General features: G+C 38.0%; 1 protein-coding gene and 1 pseudogene across 1 annotated transcript; one reads left to right on the top strand and one right to left on the bottom strand.

Annotated features, from left to right (window-relative positions):
* Window positions 1-3,314: 3,314 nt before the first annotated feature.
* LOC116599790 lies at window positions 3,315-4,476 on the bottom strand (annotated as a pseudogene).
* A 5,606-nt stretch (window positions 4,477-10,082) lies between these two features.
* On the top strand, window positions 10,083-11,018 carry LOC116599792 (olfactory receptor 51V1-like). Its single transcript, XM_032359765.1, has one exon. The coding sequence runs from the start codon at window positions 10,083-10,085 to the stop codon at window positions 11,016-11,018; it is 936 nt and encodes a 311-aa protein (XP_032215656.1).
* The last annotated feature ends 12,229 nt before the right edge of the window (window positions 11,019-23,247 follow it).

Below are 23,247 nucleotides of genomic sequence, written 5' to 3' on the forward strand. Positions count from 1 at the left end.
ACTCATTTTCTGTCCATATCTGGAACCAGTAGCTTATTTAAAAATGTTTTTTAAAAGAACAGTTTTTACTTAAGTTTACAGTTTTAGTTTTATATGTATGATATTGGTATAAATATAAATAATTTTGGAATATTGTAACAACTGTGTTTGTGTTAAGAAATTAGGTATAGGGCAGGGGAATGAGGTCAATAGGTGATGGGCATAGTGTGGTGAGCACCCAGTTTGTATGTGGGTAGTGAATCACTAAATCCTACACCTGAAATTCAAGTTGCACTATATGTTAGCTAACTGAAATTTAAATAAAAACTTGAAATAAAAAGAAATTAGGCATATATTTATCTCTAAAATTGCTAAATGATTATTAAATAATCTCTATTTTCTGAAAGAATTTAAATGGCCCTAAAAATTCATTAAATGTATTCATTTTTTCTATATATCTACTGTTAGTTCTGTACTTAAGATTCTGTTATACTGAGATGTGTGGGTGTGGGTGTTCCTTTTTCTTATATCTTATTGTACAAAATATTGTTGGTATTGTTGGTTTTAGAAACTACTCCCAAGCTTTCCTTGAAATGTATTTTTTTAAAGATCTATTTATTTATTTATTTATTTTAGAGCATCTCTCTCTAAAGCTGGCAAAGGGGCAGAGGAAGAGAAAGAGAAAGAGAAAGAATCTTCAAGCAGACTCTCCGCTTAGAGGGGAGTCTAATGTAGGGCTCAATCCAGGACCCTGAGATCATGACCTGGGCTAAAATGATGAGTTGGAGATTTAACCAACTGAGCCACTCAAACACCCTTGGAAATGTAGTTTTTAAATTCTTTTATTTCTCCTCTAAGAAACTATAAAAATTTTGTGAAGTTAAATATATTGTTATTTGTTTAGTCAGTGAAACTATGGAAATGTTTTAGGAGAACAGATACAGTTATGTACAGTAGGAACATATTTCTATTTCAGGTGTATGCCCTTACAATCACTACCTGAGTTTTAATGATTTTTTTTCCTTTGTTTTTTTAGGGAGACAGTGAGTGAGAACAGTGAGAAGGGACACCCACTTGTGCCCTGGGTGGGGGAGGGACAGAGAGCAGAAGAGAGAATCTCGAGCAGGGAGCCTGACCCTAAAACCCAAAGATCATGATCTGAGTGGAAAGAGAGGCGAACACTCAACTGCCTGAGACACGGAGACACCCAGACACCCCTAACGCTTATAATTTTAACAAATTGTTAGAAAAGAAATTACTGAATATAACATTTAGAGTCAGTTTGAAGTCACTATGAACATTATTTTCTTCCATCTCATATGAACATTTTAATTAATTTTTAAATTCATCTCATTGACTAATTAAGAAATAACATTAAATTATTAACATATAGTGAAAGTTCTTGACTTTTTCCATACTTTAAAGAAAATTAGGACAAAACCCTATGAAAAATCTTTTTTTTTTACATAATCATTGCTGTTTTAAACTCCATCTCTTTGATTATAAGTTGAATGGGAAAAAATTACTTCTTAAATAGATTCAGACTGGTGATTCTTTTCAGTTCACAAAGAGGCACAAATAATCCATTATATGTTTTAAATCAGATTCATTTACAATGTAGCCTCATTTACATTATGGAAATTATTTACAAGCTTTTAATCATTTAACAATTTTTCCTTATTTTTGAGTTGTTGTGAAATCTACATTTGATACACATTTAGATGTATTTTAATGGGAAGTAGGAAAAAGGGCAAATGTAATATTGTAAACCTAATGCCATATTACCTTTGAAGATTGCAAGTTATTTTTATTTTCAATCCACTGCACCATTCATGATTTGTTCAAATCTTGAGTTCCCAAAATATAAAGACTCCAAAGGAATCTTATAAGGAGATGAAATACTTACCAAGTTTGCTCTCAGAAGCTTATGGACAGAGTTCCACAAAATAGTAAAGATCAGCTCTATCTAGCCCATATGCAGGAGTATTTTTCCTAATTTGGTGAATAGGATGAGAATGATGAAGATAAGTTGTTGCTACAGATTAAAAAAGATAACAGTATCCTCTCTCTTAAAGATCCTCAAGAATGACAATTTTACATAGTTACCAGTCCAGACTAGGTTTTATTACTTTCCCAAGTGGCTAGTTATCTGACCTCACATTAATTATTAAGTAAACATGGTTTTGCCATCAGTAGGAAAGCCCCTACAAAAAAAGAAAAGTTTTTGCCTTGCTGATATTTATCAAATCTAGAAAAGATAAAAGAAATTCCTATAAAGCAGATCAGTGAAACATTTATTCTACACAGTAAAGGATATGAATTTCTGTAAGACTCAAATAAGATTGTCAGGTTGGTAGTTATCTAGAGATATGTTAAAAAAAAAAAGTGATAGAAGTTCTTCTGAGAAGCAGAAAACAGAGTTGTCTGTTGACAAATGTGAAGACAAGGATGATGATGCCTTGGAATGACTCTACATCAAACTACAAACCAGTCTGAAAACATCACTTAACGTTGGAAACCAACAGTAATGTCTACATTGATCAAGGCAACCATAGAAAGTAGTAATAAAATTGTACCTCCAGGGATGAATGTACACCGTGTGTTTGGATGGCTTTTTTGTAGGTATTCTTTTCAAGTTAAACTTTTCTGGACAACTGTGAATATTACTTTTTATAGGCAGAAATGATAATGAAATGTGACAAATGACTCTACTATCAGAGCTTCAAACTTGGGTTTGATTACTATTGATTACCATTTTTTTTAAAGATTTTATTTATTTATTTGACAGATAGAGATCACAAGCAGGCAGAGAGGCAGGCAGAGAGATACAGGAAGGGAAGCATGCTCCCTGCTGAGCAGGGAGCTGGATGGGGAGCTTGATCCCAGGACCCTGGGACCATGACCTGAGCCAAAGGCAGAGGCTTTAACCCACTGAGTCACCCAGGTGCCCCTTGATTACCATTTTTGATACTTACAAATCCTTCAAGTAATGGCATATCCTATAAGTCTCAGTTTTCAATTGCCTTATTTTTTTTTTTTAAAGATTTTATTCATTTGACAGAGAGAGAGAAATCACAAGTAGGCACAGAGGCAGGCAGAGAGAGACAGGGGAGAAAGCAGGTTCCCTGCGGAGCAGAGAGCCCGACGCGGGGCTCGATCCCAGAACCCTGGGATCATGACCCGAGCTGAAGGCAGAGGCTTTAACCCACTGAGCCACCCAGGCGCCCCATTCAATTGCCTTATTTTTAACTTTATTAAATAAATATATTCCTCCCCTCTCCCCGCCTGAAATTTTCTACATGTAAACCACTTGCGTCTCTGTATTCTAAAGTGCTTCACTCCCTCTTCATGGAGAACCACTTCTGAATTCTGCCATGGATCTGTTGGGTCTTCACACTGTAGATGATAGGGTTCATCAGCGGTGGGAAGATGATGTAGGTGTTGCCCATGAGGACATGGACCGCAGGAGACAGGTGTTTACCAAAACGGTGCACCATAGTCAGACCAATGATTGGGATATAGAAAACTAGAACTGCACAGATGTGGGAGACACAGGTCTGCAAGGACTTGAATTGCTCCTCCCGGGATGCAATAGTCAATACTGAGTGCAGGATCAAGATGTAGGAGACCAGAATGAGCACTGCATCCAAAAACAGTGTGCAGATCACCAGAGCCAAGGCATAGAAGCTGTTGAAGCGGATGTCAGAGCAGGCGAGCCGAAGTAGGTCCTGGTGCAGACAGAAAGAGTGGGAGAGGATGTGGGAATGGCAATAGTGAAAAAACTTGAGGCGGATTATGGGAGCAAGGATGAATGCAAAACTCCTAACCCAAATTCCCAGCCCAATTATTATTATTATTATTATTTTATTTATTTTTTTTTTTTGACAGAGAGAGAGAGGTCACAAGTAGTCAGAGAGGCAGGCAGAGAGAGGAGGAAGCAGGCTCCCGGCTGAGCAGAGAGCCCGATGCGGGGCTCAATCCCAGGACCCCAGGATCGTGACCTGAGCCAAAGGCAGAGGCCTTAACCCAATGAGCCACCCAGGTGCCCCCCGAGCCCAATCTTAATGATTCTGGCACTGGTTAGTATGGACGTATACCTCAGAGGATTATAGACTGCTGTAAAGCGATCAAAAGCCATGGCCTGAAGAACTCCAGACTCTGAGAGGCAGACCATGGATGAAATAAGTTTGGGCAATGCAGGCATCCAGGCTGACTTCCTGACTGAGTCCCCACAAGATCTCCAGCACTGTCCGTACTGTGGACAGCCCCATGCACAGGTCAGTGAGGGCCAGCGTGACCAGGAAGTAGAACATGGGCTGATGCAGGCTCGGCTCTGTCCGAATCACATGCAGCACCAGGCAGTTCCCTGAGAGTACCATAGCATAGATACAGGAGGAAGGGATGGAGAGCCAAGGGTATTTATTCCCGTTCCGGGCCAGGGAAGCCTGTTAGGAGAAATGTTGAGGAATTGGTGCCGTAAGGTGGAAAAGCAAGCATGGATGATGTGAGGTATTTTATCTATGAGTCAACGTTGGTGTCCATTTGCTAGGTAACTTTCATACAACTTGTATTCTCATAAAGGATCAATCCGAGCAAAAGTGGTGTATGTATGTAATACAGAATTCTTCAATTTCATTGGGATTTCATTCTGTCTTCAATTTCATTGGGATCACTTCAATGCCTGTTGCTTTCATAAAGCATGAGGTTTAAAGGTTTCAGGAGTTTTCTCTAATCTTTAAATTTACACTAAGAGTATCTCATTTATCAGTTCTATTTGCTTTCTGCAAGATCATCAGTGAGTTTAAGATCTTCTATCATATTGCCTTCCTTCATAAACCAGGCTTTCAACTCTCACCAGCTACCACAAGGTAGATACTCTGTTTCTTCTGTTGTTCTGGAGACTTTCTAGTCTTTGCGAGCAACTGCTTCTCAGCAATCACTAATTTTCTCAATTAGAGCTTCTCTCCAGCTCCTGTTGGCTTTATTGAGGTAGAGTGGACTCATAGCATTGTGTAAATTTGAGGTGCACAACATGTTGACTTGATATTTTATATATTTCAAAATGATTACCGCCATAACATTAGCTAACGCACAGTTAAATTTATTTTTAAGTATTTTATTGTTTCTATGCTATTGTAAATGGATTGATGTCCTTATTTCTTTTTCAGATGTTTTGCTTTTAGGGTATAGAAATGTAACTGTTCTCTGCATGTTGATTTATATCCTGTAACTTAACTGAATTTATTGATTAATTCTAGCTGGTTTTTTTCTGTTTGTTTGTTTCTTTTGTTTTTGTGTCATCATCAGGATATTCTCTATATAAGATAATATCTGCCAACAAAGACAATTTTACTTCGTCATTTCTTATTGTGATGCCTTTTCTTGTCTGATTGCTCTGTCTAGGATTTCCAATTATGTAGAATAAAAGTAGGGAGAATGGGCACAATTGTCTTATTTCTGATCTTAGAAGAAAAACTCAAACTTTTTGCTGTTGAATATAATATTGGCCATGGGTTTGTCGTATATGGCCTTTATTATGCTGAGGTATGTTTCTTTTGTACTCAATATGTTGAGAGGTTTTGTCATGAAAGGATGATATATTTTGTCAAATGCTTTTTCTGCCTCTACTGAGATGATTATATGATTTTGTCTTTTATTATATTAATGTGTTGTATCACAGTTATTAATTTGCATATGTTGACTTATTCTTTCATACCAGGGATAAATGCCACTGAATCTTGATGTATGCTTTCTTTAATATACTGTTCCTGCTTTGTGTGTTCAGAGTGCTAATATTTTATCAAGAATTTTTTCAAATGTATTCATCAGGACTATTGGTCTATAGTTTCTTTTCTTGTAGTGTATTAATCTAGGTTTGGTGTTAGGATTATGTTGGCCTTGTAAAATGGTCTGGAGGTGTTCCTTCCTCTTCAAGCTTTTGAAAGAGTTTGAGAGGGTTGGCATTAATTCTTTTTTAAATATTTAGTAGAGTTCACCATCACATCTGATCCTGGGCTTTTCTGTGTGCAATGATGGATTACTGATTCAGCCTCTTTATTCATCATTGGTCTGTTCAAATTTTCTATTTCTTCATGATTCAGTCTTTGTAAGTTTTATGTTTTAGGGAATCTATCCTTTTCTTCTAGGTTATCCAGCTTGTTGGTGTATAATGCCTATAGAAGTCTCTCATTATTTTTTGTGTTTCTCTGCTATCAGTGGTAATGTCTCATCTATCAATGATTTTATTCACTTGAGTCTCCTCTTATGTTCTTCATAATCTAGCTAAAAGTTTGTAAATTTTGTTTATCTTTTACAAAAATGGCTTAGTTTCATTGCTCATTTCTACATTTTTTTCATCTCTGTTTCATTTCTTTCTGCTATGATTTTTGCTCATTCTTCCTTTTTTCTTTCTTCCTTCCTGTCACCTTGGGCTTAGTTTGTTCTGTTTCTAGTTTCTTGAGGCAAAAAGTGAAATTGTTTATTAGAAATACTAGTTTCTTAATGCTGGTGTTTATGGCTATAGAATTCCCTCTTAGAACTGATTTTGATTATAGCACGTTTTACTACCAAATATGAAGTCTATTTGAGTCTTATTCCAAAACTTTTAAATATGTAGGGAAGAAACCCTCTCTATTCAGTGTTTAAACTATACTTTGCTTTGCCCCTGTGGGTCTCTTTTTTCTCACAGGTTATATATTATTTCAAAATTGCCAGAAAACAGAAGAAATGAAGATGAAAGAAGGATGAAAAAAGTTAAGAATGATTTCTGGGTATATTGTTACCAAAACCTTTGTCATTTTTTCCTGAGAAAAAGATAATTTTTTTCCCTTAATTTTTCTGAATTGTATCTGTTCAGTATTTTGGTTCTACATGGGAGCTCAGTTCTAATATCTTCAACATCTTTCCTATATTTCTGAAATGAGTGTGGGGACATGAGTCTTGTGTAGTTAATATGGACCACAGTTTCTGCATTGTTAATATTGTTAGTGTAAGCAAACAATGTGATTTGTGGCACATATTCTTGTGGATTTCATTTACCTTTTAAATCTTGTCTTCTGGAAATTAAAAAAGGTTTTACTTAAATGTGTATCCAGTATTTCTAAGTGTTTATACCAGAGGGAAGTTCAAATATTTATTCTGCAACATTAAAGGAAATCAAAGTCTCTCCACAGTTTCTGTAGTGTAGTGTTCCTAAACTAGAGATTTTTTTTTTCTGTTTTAAAAATTAACATATAATGTATTATTTACCCCAGGGGTACAGGTCTGTGCATAGTCAGACTTACACACTTCACAGCACTCACCATAACACATACCCTCCCCAATGTCCATAACACCACCACCCTCTCCCGACCCCCTCTCCCCAGCAACCCTCAGTTTGTTTTGTGAGATTAAGAGTCTCATATGGTTTGTCTCCCTCCCTATCCCATCTTGTTTCATTTTTTCCTTCACTACTGCTCAAACTCCCCACTTTGCCTCTCAAATTATTCATATCAGGGAGATCATTGATAACTATCTTTCTCTGATTGACTTATTTTGCTCAGCATAAAACCCTCTAGCTCCACCCACATTGTTACAAATGGCAAGATTTCATTTCTTTTGATGGCTGCATAGTATTTCATTGTGTATATATACCACATTTTCTGTATCCATTCATCTGTTGATGGACATCTAGGTTCTTTCCAAAGTTTGGCAGTTGTGGACATTGCTGCTATAAACATTCGGGTGCACATGCCCCTTCAGACCATTACATTTGCTTCTAGGCCTTTTGGCTAAGATCAAGTATAGTATCAAAACTAGAGTTTTTTAATACATTGAAAATGATCAGGTTGGATGACTTAAACATTTTCAACAATAAATATTTTAAAATTGTTTTTTAAGGTAGAAAGATTATGCAGTTAGGCCCAAAGACTCACATTTAAGTAATTGGAACATTATTAAATGCCATAGCTATGTGATCTTCAGGAAGTTTCCAGTGTATATCTCTAACCATGTGTCATTATGTAGTTTTAGATTCTAAGTAAAACTGAGTGGTAAAACCCATGTTAAGTTTTATTTAGCCTACTATATCTAAAATATTATGTCAATATGTAGTCAATATAAACATTTTTGAAGAGACATTTTAAACCATTCTTTCCCAACTAAGTCTTTCATCTGGTCTGTAATTTGTACTTACATAACATCTCAATTTGGCTTGCCACATTCCAAGTACAAAATAGGCCCTGGTGGCTCATGGATAACATATTAAAGAATGCCACTCTAACCTCAGTTTCTTCATCTCTGAAATGGAAACAATTACAATTTACTTGTATTAAGTGTTTGCTTTGTGTCTTTCGGGATTCTAAATGTTTTACAATTTCATCTAACTTAATTGTCAGGACAATCCTATGAAGTAATGTCATCATCCCCACTTTAGATGAGGCTAAGTATCCTGCCCAGGGACAGAGTACTCACAGGTGTTGGAGAAGGGTTTCCAAACCAGAAAGCCTGGTTTATAAGCACATTTTTTATCTACTTCCATTAAAATAAAAGATATGTGTGTTCAGTAATTCTAGAAATTTAAATAGATAACAGACATACTCTAATTCTGAGAATTAAATAATGCTAAAATTCCTACTGCAATTTAAATGCTAAAAAAAAGTGCTTGGTGTAATTGCTGTTATCAAAGTAGAGACTCAGATTTCAAGCAGCTTATAATAATTATCAACCTTACACAAAACTATTGACTTTGAAGAATGTTTTATTTGCTAGCACATGAAGTCTTTGAATAGTGAAGTCATGTTATCAAAAAAAGAAGGAAAAGTTGTAACTGAAATGGAGGGAAATAAAATAGAATTTATGTTAATAACAATAGGCTGTTTTCTATAGAATATATCTGCTGCCCTTCAAAAAACATGTAAGGACTCATTAGGGAGGGAGCAAGCTACAAGACATTTCTTTTTTTTTTTTTTTTTAATTTTTTATTTTTTATAAACATATGTTTTTATCCCCAGGGGTACAGGTCTGTGAATCACCAGGTTTACACACTTCACAGCACTCACCAAAGCACATACCCTCCCCAGTGTCCATAATCCCACCCCCTTCTCCCAAACCCCCTCCCCCCTACAAGACATTTCTTGATCTCTCTGTCTGACATTTACTCCAAATCTCCCTGGACAGAAGAATTGTAATTGCAAACATGCACTTGTGAGACTATTCAGAATTTGGTGGAGTGGAGAGTCTGCCCTGCAAACACTGCCTCGGGGTTTGCCTTCATTACCCCAAAGGAACACAGCCCTGTAATTCACTCACTCTCAGCCCCCTCCTGGGGTTCAGGCTTTACTCTAGTGATTCCCAGACCTGCATAAATTTTGCTTCTCCTAGAATGGCCCTGCCACTGGGACAAAAGGAGGAAAAACAAGATCCATTTTCAAGATTGGCGTGACCATCTCTACTGTGAGTGACAGTTGTTCTTTTTTAAGGCAGCAAAAACAACATGTCAGAATGGACAACATGACTGAGAAATGAATTCTCCAAGTGACTGAGTGTCTTATGTAACAGGCAGAGGTTAATCTTATAGCCCGTGGCAGTGATTTGCAATTTAATTCACCAGGTTTTATTTTTTGTTTTTGTTTTTGTTTTTTTTTAATTCACCAGGTTTCAAATGCAAAAACTCAAATGTGTTTTCTTTTTCTACTTGGTGTACTTAAACTTCATTATTTTACCTTCACATGCCAGAAATCATTTTTTTCTCTGTTATTTTTAGTATATAGCATTGAAATAGAAAGTGACAGTGAGATTGTGTATATGGACATGGATTCCTCTGATAGGGTAATGACGTAATAACAAGGAGGTTTCACATGTAGACATAATGTAGTTTGTTTCAGAGTGAATGCAGTTTCGGTAAAAAAGCATTGGTCTTATATAAAATGACTTGTAGTGCCAAATCCAGTCATTCTTTCTATGGCTTTTCCCTCTAAGTTTATATTAAAGGATGGAAAAAACTAAGGATTCTTAATAAGCTATTCCCATAAATATATATGTGTATACACATACACACAAAGACACACAAACACACACTTTTTTTTTTTTTTTTTTTTCTGAGAGGTTTCTGTTTTTGTAGATTCATGTCTGTTCAACCTGGTTCCAAAGTCAGTAACTCCACCTTTCTCCTTGCGGGTTTCCCTGGCCTGGAACGGGAATACCCTTGGCTCTCCATCCCTTTCTCCTGTATCTATGCTATGGTACTCTCAGGGAACTGCCTGGTGCTGCACGTGATTCGGACAGAGCCGAGCCTGCATCAGCCCATGTTCTACTTCCTGGCCATGCTGGCCCTCACTGACCTATGCATGGGGCTGTCCACAGTACACACAGTCCTGGGCATCCTGTGGGGGCTCAACCAGGAGATTGGTCTGGATGCGTGCATTGCTCAAGCCTTCTTTGTTCATGGTCTATCATGCATGGAGTCTGGAGTCCTACTGGCCATGGCCTTTGATCGCTTCACTGCAATCTCCAAACCTCTGAGATATACATCCATTCTCACCAATACAAGAATCATCAGCATTGGTGTGGCCATTTTAGGGAGGATTTTCCTCACTGCTCCCATTGTCCGCCTAAAGTTCTTTGATTACTGCCGCCCCCACATCCTTTCCCACTCTTTCTGCCTGCACCAGGACCTACTTCGGCTTGCCTGCTCTGACATCCGCTTCAACAGCTTCTATGCCCTGGCTCTGGTGATCTGCACACTGTTTTTGGATGCAGTGCTCATTCTGGTCTCCTACATCTTGATACTGCACTCAGTATTGACTATTGCATCCCGGGAGGAGCGATTCAAGTCCTTGCAGACCTGTGTCTCCCACATCTGTGCAGTTCTAGTTTTCTATATCCCAATCATTGGTCTGACTATGGTGCACTGTTTTGGAAAGCACCTCTCTCCTGTGGTCCACGTCCTCATGGGCAACATCTATATCCTTTTCCCACCCTTGATGAACCCCATCATCTACAGTGTCAAAACCCAACAAATACGTATTAGGATCCAGAGATGGTTCACTAAACCAAACTGAGTACTGGAGGTTAATGTGTTCTAAGGAAAGGAAGGGAGTGTTTGCAATAGGAATGACGAATTATAACATGTGGCAGAAATAATACATTTATATGGAATATTTAACAGATTAAAAGCATACTTTAGAAAATAGTCATTTTCTAACTTAGTTTTCACCAAAGCTAGAGAAATATGCAGAGGATATGTTACTGATCTCATTCCCTAATTTTAAAATTCAGTATGATGTTAATTACTACAGTGAGTTATATTCCGTAGTGTGTCAATGAGCACTTGCCTGGGTAATTCCCAAGTTTACAATACCATTCATGCTTCTTGACTTCTAATTCAGAGTGTGATTTTATTTTCTCATATAACTGGTATATTTGTACATTTACTATGTATGAAATGAATAGCCTTTACATATTATTATCAGTTATTGCAAGTTGACTCTGTTAAGGTTGTTGAGAGGAAAATTTTACTCTATCCTTCAAGGTTCTCTTAAACTGGTCTAAAAATTAAATTGGCATGAGACAGATTAACAGGAAAAAAACAATATTTAACCCCATGCACGTAGAGGCCCAGTAGTAAACTTCAGACCCTAAGAAATGACCAACGCATGAAGTGGGTTTTTTTTTCTTTGTTTTGTTTTGTTTTTTTTTTTGTGTGTGTTAAGATGTTATTTATTTGAGAGAGAGAAAGAGAGCAGGAGGAGAAGGAGAGAGAATCTGAAGCAGACTCCATGCTGAGCACAGAACCCCAGCAGGGATCCCATGACTGAGAGATCATGACCTGAGCTGATACCAACAGTGGGACACTTAACGGACTGAGCCACTGAGGCTCCCCAGCATGAAGTGTTTGTTCATTTTAGACAAAGAATAATTTATCTGTGAGGAATGGATGGGACAAAGAAAATTTATGCTCAGGAGCTTCAACTAGTAAGGAATTGTAATTTGCACTAGAATCTGGGCTGAGATAATGTGTTAGTAGTAGCTACAAGCTGTATTTATTTATTTATTTATTTATTTATTTATTTATTCACTTATTTGACAGACAGAGATCACAAGCAGGTAGATAAGAGGGCAGACAGAGAGGAGAAAGCAGGCTTCCAACTGAGCAGAGAGCCCAATGCCAGGCTCCATCCCAGGACCCTGAGATCACGACCTGAGTTGAAAGCAGAGACTTTAACCCACTGAGCCACCCAGGAGCCCCTGTATTTATTTTTATCTTTCTATTTTTTCACAAGGTTTATTTATATAGGCTCTTTGGCCTTATATGCCCTACATTCCCTACCTCGGATGATAAGGATCTCTCATTACCTCTTGGTGCAGACAGGGTACCTTTCCCAAGGGAGATGGACCTCCTGCTTTCTGGAGACAAAGAAGAGTCAGTATTCTTGTACTGGCTGTTTCTTAAATTACTTCAATTCATAATAATCCTTATTGTCATATGTTGGGGCTACCTTCCTAGGGCCACCACAAAGTCACTCACACCTCACCTCTTCTGTCTGTAATTAAGCCAATGTGCCAGGAAAGCCCATTCTGACTCCCTAATAGAATACTGGATGGGTAGGTTAGATTATAGTTGAGTGCAAAAGACTTGGTGAACACTGACAGAATTGACTATCACATCTCTACATATGCTATCATGTGCCCCGAATCTGTATAGTTTACAGTGCTCATGAGAACTGTCAGTTGACTTCAGTCTTAGTGTCAGCATATGTGAAATTTTAAAGACCGTTTGAGTAACCTCTTTATTTTTAAGGGAGGTTGCTAAGGCCCAGAGATAGAAGTAAAACATCGGTAGCTAGGTTGGGGATAGAATTGTGGTTTTGAGAATCCTTTCAATGTATATTTCACTCCTAAGTCTCATCCTCTTCATAGATAAAAATAGGAAATTCAATTTAATCATAAAAAGCAAATGTAGTTTTTTGGGTACTTGCTTTTGAAAAATATTGACCTCCCAAAATAAAAAATAAAAAATAAAACACATAGTAGCAATCTCAAGATGTTTTTATTTCTTTAAATTTCGTCTCCTAATGGCAGCTGTGTACTAGCCATGACTGGGCAGCAGAGTTACCAGCAAAGACAAATTTCAGTTAAGCCGCAGAGACGGGAGGAAGCAAATTGTCGCACATGTACCTCCAGGTAATGACGTTCCACCATCAATATCTGAACAAACAGGGAAAACTTCAATTTTGGAAATTATTGTTTGGCTTGTTAACTTTATTTTTTTAACATTTTATTAGAAAATTAGTGTGACTCTTTTTAGCTTTTATTTATTTATTTGAGTAAGCAAGAGAGAATGTGAGAGTATGAGTTTACAGATTTCTACTTTATTTTAAATAAATTGTTACTAAATTGATAGCATAATGAGAAAGTAGCTATTAAAGCATTATATATGTGTATATGGATATATATCTACATATGCATATTTGTGTGTGTATATATATGTGGATGTGTGTGTGTATATATATATATATGTGTGTGTGTGTGTGTGTGTGTAGTCGATCCTTATTACTTATAGATTCTGTGTTTGTGAATTCACCTACTGGTTAAAATGTATTTGAAACCTCATAAGCAATGACTCGGTGCTGTCACCATCAGTGGACATCTAAGTTTTTGCAGAGCAGCAAAAACTTTGAGTTTCCTAGCACACCTGTTCCCAGCTGTGGTTGGACAAGGCAAAGCTCTGCCTTCTGGTTTATATCTAATAGGAGTAAATGAGTATCCCCTTCTGTGTCTATTTAACATTCTGTTCTTGTCATTTGTTGGTGGTGGTGGTGACGGGAACCATTGAAGATGGCCCCAAGCATGTTGTGGAAGTGCTGTCCAGGCTCATATACACAGGCTGTGGTCCATCTCACGGAGGAAATAAGCATGTCAGATAAGCTGCCTTTAGATCATAGCTTTGTTGTCCGTGAGTTCAATATTAATGCATCAAAAATGCTGTACATTCAGAAAAAGCATGAGGCGGTTTACCCATCTGTGTATGAGGCTGTGCCTCAAGTGCTAAGGTAGCATCGAGAGTATGTGATGAAACTATGGCAAAGCGGGGAAAGTGACTAAATTTGTGAATCCATGAGGTAATGACAGATTAAATAAAATGTAGTGGATGGCACCGTTGTAGGGTGAAATCCGAAGGAATCTATAGACACACGACCCAGGGCCAGGAAAATGGGAAATGCTGCTCAGCTAGTGTCTTACTACAATGAAATGGTGCATGAAATTCATTACTTGTAGGAAATACATATTGAAATGTGCCTTTAGACAGAAGCATACACAGATTATGTAAAACTGGTTATAGAAAATGTGATCAGAGGCTCAAAAGCAAAAGCAACGAAATGCTGTGTTTCAGAGTTTATTAATGCTGTGTTTTCAGCAACTTAACAGAATAAAACTGCAGCAAATAACACAATAGTCTGTATATGGGGAGGCTGGGTGGCTCAGATGGGTAAGCATCTGCCTTAGGCCCAGGTCATGATCTCAGGGTCCTGGGGTGGAGCCCTGCATTGGGCTCCCTGCTCAGCGGGAAGCCTGTTTGCTCCTTTCTCTGCCTGCCTCTGCCTACTTGTGATCTCTCTCACTGCCAAATAAAATCTTTTAAAAAATAGGTGTGGTATTTATATTTGTACTGCAATTCTATTTTTATTAATGCATAGAACAAAATTACTTAGAGCTATGAAAAGACGTAATTGGGCATAAACATTTATTACATCATGAATGTGTTTCCAAAACTCTTTATTGAGAGAAAAAGTGAACTGAATTATGGTACTTCTATAATATTCATTGTCATGGGCATATTGAAAGTGAAAAATCCCAAAAGCGGTACATTACAAACTTGCCTATATTATTACAATAGTAGCTAAAAACTGTGCAGAACAACGTTTGTGAGATGATCTAGTAGTACTTAAAATAATTCTACATGTATTCAAGTATAAAAAAGCCTGAATATCAGAGCACCTGGGTGAGTCATTGGGTTAAGCCTCTGCTTTCAGCTTAGGTCATGATCTCAGGGTCCTGGAATTCAGCCTGGCATCAGGCTCATTGCTCAGAGGGAACCTGCTTCCCTCTCTCTCTCTGCCTACTGCTCTGCCTACTTGTGATTTCTCTCTCTGTCAAATAAATAAATAAAATCTTAAAAAAAAAAATCCCAAATATCATACTCATTAGGGAGAAGTATTTTATAGTTAAACAGAAGAAGGATTTTTCACAGGATATGGTATTATTTTAACTGACCCGTGGAGTTTTCACATACATAGACATCACAAACTATTTCACATATATTTCAGACCATACATAAATTTTGTGATTGCCACAGTTTTCTAAGCATACCCAAAACTGTATTAAAAAGGGAAAAATGAGGAAAATTCAAATGCTTTGTGTATAAAATCCAAATTATAATTCAACCCAAAAGGAGCAAGAAGGAGAAACTAGAGGCAAAAGCTTACCCGATGAACAAGTAAAGAAGAAATTAAAGTACCCTCAGAGTCCTAAGAATCTGAATTCCTACCTAAGATTCCAGAGAGGAGTATTTCTGATGTTGGAGAAAACTGACTTACTTTTTTTTTTTTTCCCAGAGTTCTAATTTTTTTTCCATTTATTTATTTTCAGCATAACAGTATCATTATTTTTTCACCACACCCAGTGCTCCTTGCAATCCGTGCCCTCTATAATACCCACCACCTGGTACCCCGACCTCCCACCCTCCCGTCACTTCAAAACCCTCAGAGTGTTTTTCAGAGTCCATAGTCTCTCATGATTCACCTCCCCTTCCAATTTACCCCAACTCCCTTCTCTCTAACTCCCCATGTCCTCCATGCTTTTTGTTATGCTCCACAAATAAGTGAAACCATATGGTAATTGACTCTCTCTGCTTGACTTCTTTCACTCAGCATAATCTCTTCCAGTCCTGTCCATGTTGCTACAAAAGTTGGATATTCGTCCTTTCTGATGGAGGCATAATACTCCATAGTGTATATGGACCACATCTTCCTTATCCATTCGTCCGTTGATGGGCATCTTGGTTCTTTCCACAGTTTGGTGACCGTGGCCATTGCTGCTATAAACATTGGGGTACAGATGGCCCTTCTTTTCACTACATCTGTATCTTTGGGGTAAATACCCAGGTGTGCAATGGCAGGGTCATAGGGAGTTTCTATTTTTAATTTCTTGAGGAATCTCCACACTGTTCTCCAAAGAGGCTGCACCAACTTGCATTCCCACCAACAGTTTCTCCACATCCTCTGCAACACATGTTGTTTCCTGTCTTGCTAATTTTGGCCATTCTAACTGTTGTAAGGTGATATCTCAATGTAGTTTTAATTTGAATCTCCCTGATGGCTAGTGATGGTGAACATTTTTTCATGTGTCTGAAAATGAACTCCTCAAACTCAACACACACAAAACAGTCAATCATATCAAAAAATGGGCAGAAGATATGGACAGACACTTCTCCAATAAAGATATACAAATGGCTATCAGACACATGAAAACTGACTTTCTGAAGCTCTATTTGCCAAGAAGTTGGGCTTAACATAGAGCATGAACTCAGCCATTAATACCTAGCTTGCAAAAGTGTTACACAGAGGCTGTTATGGGAGGCAGGAAGGTTTCACAGAAGGGATTCACCTTGGGAATGCTGAGGTTCTGCATGACCACTTTGCCATTGGAATGCCCAGGGAAGCTGCCTTCCTGGAAGCTTGCTTAGCCCAAACAGAGGCCCTGTGATCTAAGAGAGGTAGGCAATGTCCCTTAGGCTATGTTTAGCAGGACTCCTAGAACAAGCAGATTAGCAAACCTTTCCCCAAAACAGATCCTCCTAATTCCAGTAAGACCCCTTGTCAAACATCACTGCCTGAGAAACAGTGATAAGCATTTGTGAGTATCCTGAAGGACCTACAAAAGTTCCAGAGCAAAGAAAAGCCAAGGGTTGTGTCCCTGAGCATTGGTCCCCACACCCCTTGCCTTCTCCTCTCTTTCACAGAAAAGTCTGGAGTCATCCTTCATCTGCCAGTACAGGGGTTGCTGGCCATTCCTGACACTAAGAGCCATCTGCTATTTCTGACCCCTTCAAAGGAAGATTTTTCCCAGCAGAAAGCTCATTTTGAGAGTCAGAAAACAAAGATTTGGGACCTCTAGTAGAGCATTAAAGACCAAAGTGGGCAACAAAAACATCTCATTCCAGTTGAGAAAGGAGGAACAGAGAACTGACACTGACCACGTGTGTTAGTTTCCAGAGGAAACATTTGCTAACCTCTGAAACTGCATGGAATGGGAAGTCAAAGAGTATGCAGAGAGCATTTGAAAAATAAAGAAGGAGTTTGGGGCAGTCCTTTTTTTTGTTTTTCCCTTGGCAAACAGAGAGTATAGCCCATACTGTGGATTATACCCTTTCTCACAGCTGAAAGCCTGAGCAGGTTAAGCCTTAGATGCAAAAGGGCCACTGGCCAATGAAGTGGTAGAATAAGCTTCAACTCAGTCATATTTTGATCAGATCAAGGTAGAAGTCCTATATGGAGTTCATCACAGAGCAATGGCTGAATTATTACTGGAGGACAATATAACTTCATCCGGTCTTCATCATTGTCATATACAAAGTCTAACACCCAATAAGAAATTAGTAGGCACAGCAAGAGACAGGAACATGAGTTCAGAAACAAGGGGGAAAACAGAAGAAACAGAGTCATCCACGCGTGTATTTATTGTAAACAGCAGTCAGGGATTTTAAAGTGACAATGCTTAATGGGTTCAAGGAAATAAAAGGATGGATTACAGAGGAATTTATTAATTTTTTAAAATAAAGAGCTGGGGAATTTTGCCAGGAAGATAGAATATACTAAAACTTAAAATAAAGAGAGACAGATAAAATGAACCAGATGGACGTTCAAGTCAGGAAATGACAGATGCTGGCGAGGATGCGGAGAAAGGGGAACCCTCCTACACTGTTGGTGGGAATGCAAGCTGGTGCAGCCACTCTGGAAAACAGCATGGAGGTTCCTCAAAATGTTGAAAATAGAACTGCCCTATGACCCAGCAATTGCACGTTTGGGAGAAAATTCTGAAGCACAAGAGCTAAACCTAATAATTCAGGAATGCAGAATTACAGAGGAGAAGACAGGATTACTGAGCTAAAATAAAGGCTAGTAGAAAATAACAAACCCGAGCTTTTCTGAGAACAGAGAAGGAGAAGGGTTTCACAGTGATATAAAGGTCAATCAACAAGGAAGATCCCTCAACTTTAGATCTTCATGCACTCAATAAAGAAAGTGTCTCACTACCTAGAGCTGAAAAATACAAAATTCAAGGAAATCAGCAGCTCAAACAGGAGACAAAGAGTAATCCACTTTCATAATGGAACATTTGCACACACACTTGTATTAAAGCTGAAAATACAAGCGAAGAAATAGAATGATAGAAATATAAAGTCACCTAAAACTAACAAACTTGACTATGCACACACAGCTATGTGAATATGGATAGAGATAGAGGTATAATAACACTTCAGTCAACAAGTACAAGTGAATGAAAAAGACCACAGACTGAGTCATACATAAAGCTTTAATTTTTTTTTTTTTAATTAACTTTAGTGTGGTATGAATAAACTGGAAAATAGTGGTTTAACATTTCAGCTCAAGCACAGTAGGAGTGATGCGGATTTTCACAATGAAAATGATAATGGTGATTGTTGGGTCAGCAGCCCTGAGATTACAGGAGGAACAATAAGATGACTGCCAGGCTGTCATCTTCCCCCTACCCAGGACTTCCCGGCCAGAAGGACTAGTCGCCTTGAGCAAACTGAAACCTATGCAATAAATAGAAAGCAGCCACTTTGAGACTTCCTAACCCCCAACCTCTAACCTTACCAAATATGGTTATGAGGCCCTGCTCTGCCTTGGCCTAATAAAAGCTCACTCAACCCCTTCCCACACACAACTTCCCTGACTCTCCTCTCCTGAGTCGTGGAACCTCGCCTGAGAGCGCCTTTAATAAACCTTGCCTTGCCCCTGTCTCGCCTGGTGTTGTGTGTATCTCGCCTGTAAAACCTTACATTAATGACAATAATGACTATGATAACCATTCCTGAGTTTTCACCAGTTATCACACCCCATGGTAAGGGCCTTACATAAGTGCTTTCATTTTGTTACACCGTGACCACTCCATTTCTAATTCCCAATGAAACTCCTGTCATTCTTCCTTGTTGATAGCTTAGTTGCTGAATATACAACTATGAGTTGTATTCCTACACATGTAGTTCATAAGTGGCAAAATAATGTTTTGAACCAAGCTCATTTCACTCCAGAACTCATGCACGTAACAACTTCCACAATGGTTTTCTCCCATACCAAACTGAAATCTGCTTTTTGTATCAAATATTCTTGACAAGTATTGGAGTAGTTGCCCTCACTTTTGTTGGTCTTGCAAAATACAGCTTTTCTATGAAATATTATCACTGGTATATAATCATTGTAAAGCATAACAAAATGTACTTGCTTTCTATGAAAAAGGAAAACGTACTTTGGAAAACCAACATAGTGAGAATCTTAGCCACCAGAATTTCTGACCAGGTTTCTTGGATGAAAGGGTTATTGTTGGTTGAATTAGGAAAATGATTGAACAAAAGTTAAGGATAATGCTGTTTATTTATTTATTTATTTTAAAGATTTTATTTATTTATTAGACAGAGAGAGAGATCACAAGTAGGCAGAGAGAGAAAAGGAAGCAGGCTCCCTGCTGGCAGAGAGCCCAATGCAGGGCTTGGTCCCAGAACCCTGAGATCATGACCTGATCTGAAGGCAGAGGCTCAACCCTTTGAGCCACCCAGGGGCCCCAAGAATAATGCTGTTTGAATGCAAAAATTCTCACCAAAATACTAGCCAATAGGATCCAGCAGTATATTAAAAGGATTATTCACCACGACGAAGTGGGATTTATTCTAGGGCTACCAGGTTGGTTCAAAATCCGCAAATCAATCAATGTGATACAATATATTAATAATAGAAAGAACAAGAACCACATGATACTCTCAACAGATGCTGAAAAAGCATTTGACAAAGTACAGCATCCCTTCCTGATCAAAACTCTGCGAAGTGTAGGGATAACGGTCCATACTTCAATATCATCAAAGCCATCTATGAAAAGCCCACCGCAAATATCATTCTCAATGGAGAAAAACTGAAAGCTTTTCCACTAAGGTCAGGAACACAAAAGGGATGTCCTTTATCACCACTGCTATTCAACATAGTACTAGAAGTCTTAGCCTCAGCAATCAGACAACAAAAAGAAAGTAAAGGCATCCAAATAGGCAAAGAAGAAGTCAAACTATCACTCTTCACAGATGATATAATACTATATGTGGAAAACCCAAAAGACTCCACTCCAAAACTGCTAGAACCTAAACAGGAATTCAGTAAAGTGCCAGGATATAAAATCAATGCACAGATATCAATTGCATTTCTTTACACTAACAACAAGACAAAAGAAAGAGAAATTAAGGAGTCAATTCCATTTATAATTGCACCCAAAACCATAAAATTCCTAGGAATAAACCTAACCCAAGAGGCAAAGAATCTATACTCAGAAAACTATGAAGTACTCATGAAAGAAATTGAGGAAAACACAAAGAAATCAAAAATGTTCCATGTTCCTGGATTGGAAGAACAAATATTGTGAACATGTCTATGCTACCTAAAGCAATCTACACATTTAATGCAATCCCTATCAAAGTCCCATCCATTTTTTTCAAAGAAATGGAACAAATAATCCTAAAATTTATATGGAACCAGAAAGACCTCCAATAGCCAGAGGAATATTGAAAAAGAAAGCCAAAGTTGGTGGCATCACAATTCCAGACTTCAAGTTCTATTACAAAGCTGTCATCATCAAGACAGTATGGTACTGGCACAAAAACAGATACATAAATCAATGGAACAGAATAGAGAGCCCAGAAATAGACCCTCAACTCTATGGTCAACTAATCTTCGACAAAGCAGGAAGGAATGTCCATTGGAAAAAAGACAGCCTCTTCAACAAATGGTGCTGGGGAAATTGGACAGCCACATGCAGAAAAATAAAACTGGACCATTTCCTTACACCACACATGGAAATAGACTCCAAATGGATGAAGGACCTCAATGTGAGAAAGGAATCCATCGAAATTCTTGAGGAGAACACAGGCAGCAACCTCTTCGACCTCATTGGCAACAACTTCTTCCTGGGAACATCTCCAAAGGCAAGGGAAGCAAGGGCAAAAATGAAGTATTGGGATTTCATCAAAATCAAAATGTTTTGCACAGCTAAGGAAACAGTTAACAAAATCGAAAGACAACTGACAGAATGGGAGAAGATATTTGCAAATGACATATAAGATAAAGGGCTAGTATCCAAAATCTATAAAGAACTTATCTAAACACCCAAAGAACAGATAATCTAATCAAGAAATGGGCAGAGGACATGAACAGACATTTCTTCAAAGAAGACATCCAGATGGCCAACAGACACAGGAAAAAGTGCTCCACATCACTCGGCATCAGGGGAATACAAATCAAAACCACAATGAGATCCCACCTCACACCAGTCAGAATGGCTAAAATCAACAAGTCAGGAAATGACAGATGCTGGTGAGATGCAGAGAAAGGGGAACCCTTTCTCTGGAAAGCTGGAAAACAGCATGGAGCTTCCTCAAAAAGTTGAAAATAGAGCTACCCTATGACCCAGCAATTGCACTACTGGGTATTTACCCTAAAGATACAAACGTAGTGATCCGAAGGGGCGCATGCACCCGAATGTTTATAGCAGCAATGCCCACAATAGCCAAACTATGGAAAGAACCTAATGTCCATCAACAGATGAATGGATAAAGAATAGCCAAACTAGGGAAAGAACCTAATGTCCATCAACATATGAATGGATAAAGAAGAGGTGATATATATATATATATATATATATATATATATATATATATATATAATGGAATACTATGCAGCCATCAAAAGGAATGAAATTTTGCCATTTGCAACAACGTGGATAGAACTAGAGTGTATTATGCTTAGCAAAATAAATCAATCAGAGAAAGACAACTATCACATGATCTCCCTGATATGAGGAAGTGGAGATGTAACACGGGGGGCTTGGGGGTAGGAAAAGAATAAATGAAACAAGATGGGATCAGGAGGGAGACAAACCATAAGTAACTCTTAATCTCACAAAACAAACTGAGGGTTGCCAGTGGGGAATGGGACAGGGAGAGGGTGGTGGGGTTATGGACATTGGGAAGGGTATGTGCTATGGTGAGTGCTGTGAAGTGTGTAAACCTGGAGATTCACAGACCTGTACCCTTGGGGCTAATAATACATTACATGTTAAAAAAAAAAATAATGCTGTTTAAAATAAGTCTAGAACTTGTCTTCACATTCCTTGAAAAACAGCAATAACAACAACAACAACAAACAAATACCAGAGCTTTTCTCAAATTGCTCTTTATACAAATGAAGAAATTAAATGAACACTGAAGAAGAATAAAAAGATTAGTGTGGCCTTAGTCCCAGATTGGTGGAGCAAATATATTTTTAGGTTAAGAGAAGGAGCAATTTGATTAAACATAAATTGCTTAATAGAGAGGATTTGAGAAAAAGGAGATATTTATAGATATTTATATCAGACATAGTTCCGACTATTTTTAACAAAGATATATTCAAGGGATGAATTTTTTTTTAATTTTTTCAATTTATTTATTTTCAGAAAAACAGTATTCATTATTTTTTCACCACACCCAGTGCTCCATGCAATCCGTGCCCTCTATAACACCCACCACCTGGTAACCCAACCTCCCACCCCCCCGCCACTTCAAACCCCTCAGATTGTTTTTCAGAGTCCATAGTCTCTCATGATTTACCTCCCCTTCCAATTTACCCCAACTCCCTTCTCCTCTCTAACACCCCTTGTCCTCCATGATATTTGTTATGCTCAAGGGATGAATTTTTAAGGGAAAAGTAAACAGTAGGAAGATTTTAGAATAGCTGGAGAAAAAATGTAGTTGGACTTGTATATTATATACAGGAGGTTAATCATAGTGCTCTAAGTATAAAACAATCAGTGTTAAGTATTACGTTCTACTACAATCTGCAAAAGGACCTTGAATTTGTCTGTTCTGCTCCAAACAGCATCAGGTGCTAAGGAAGTCATGTATTCTGGCTTTTCTTATAGCCAGCATTTAGTATTTCAGTGTCTTATCTGTTCTTCTATTTCCTCAATTTC

The sequence above is a fragment of the Mustela erminea genome, chromosome 9, assembly GCF_009829155.1.
Source record: "Mustela erminea isolate mMusErm1 chromosome 9, mMusErm1.Pri, whole genome shotgun sequence".
Classification (NCBI taxonomy): Eukaryota; Metazoa; Chordata; class Mammalia; order Carnivora; family Mustelidae; genus Mustela; species Mustela erminea.

Coding starts and splice junctions, on each gene's coding strand:
- LOC116599792 (XM_032359765.1), top strand. CDS start 10,083: ATGTCTGTTCAACCTGGTTCCAAAGTCAGTAACTCCACCTTTCTCCTT.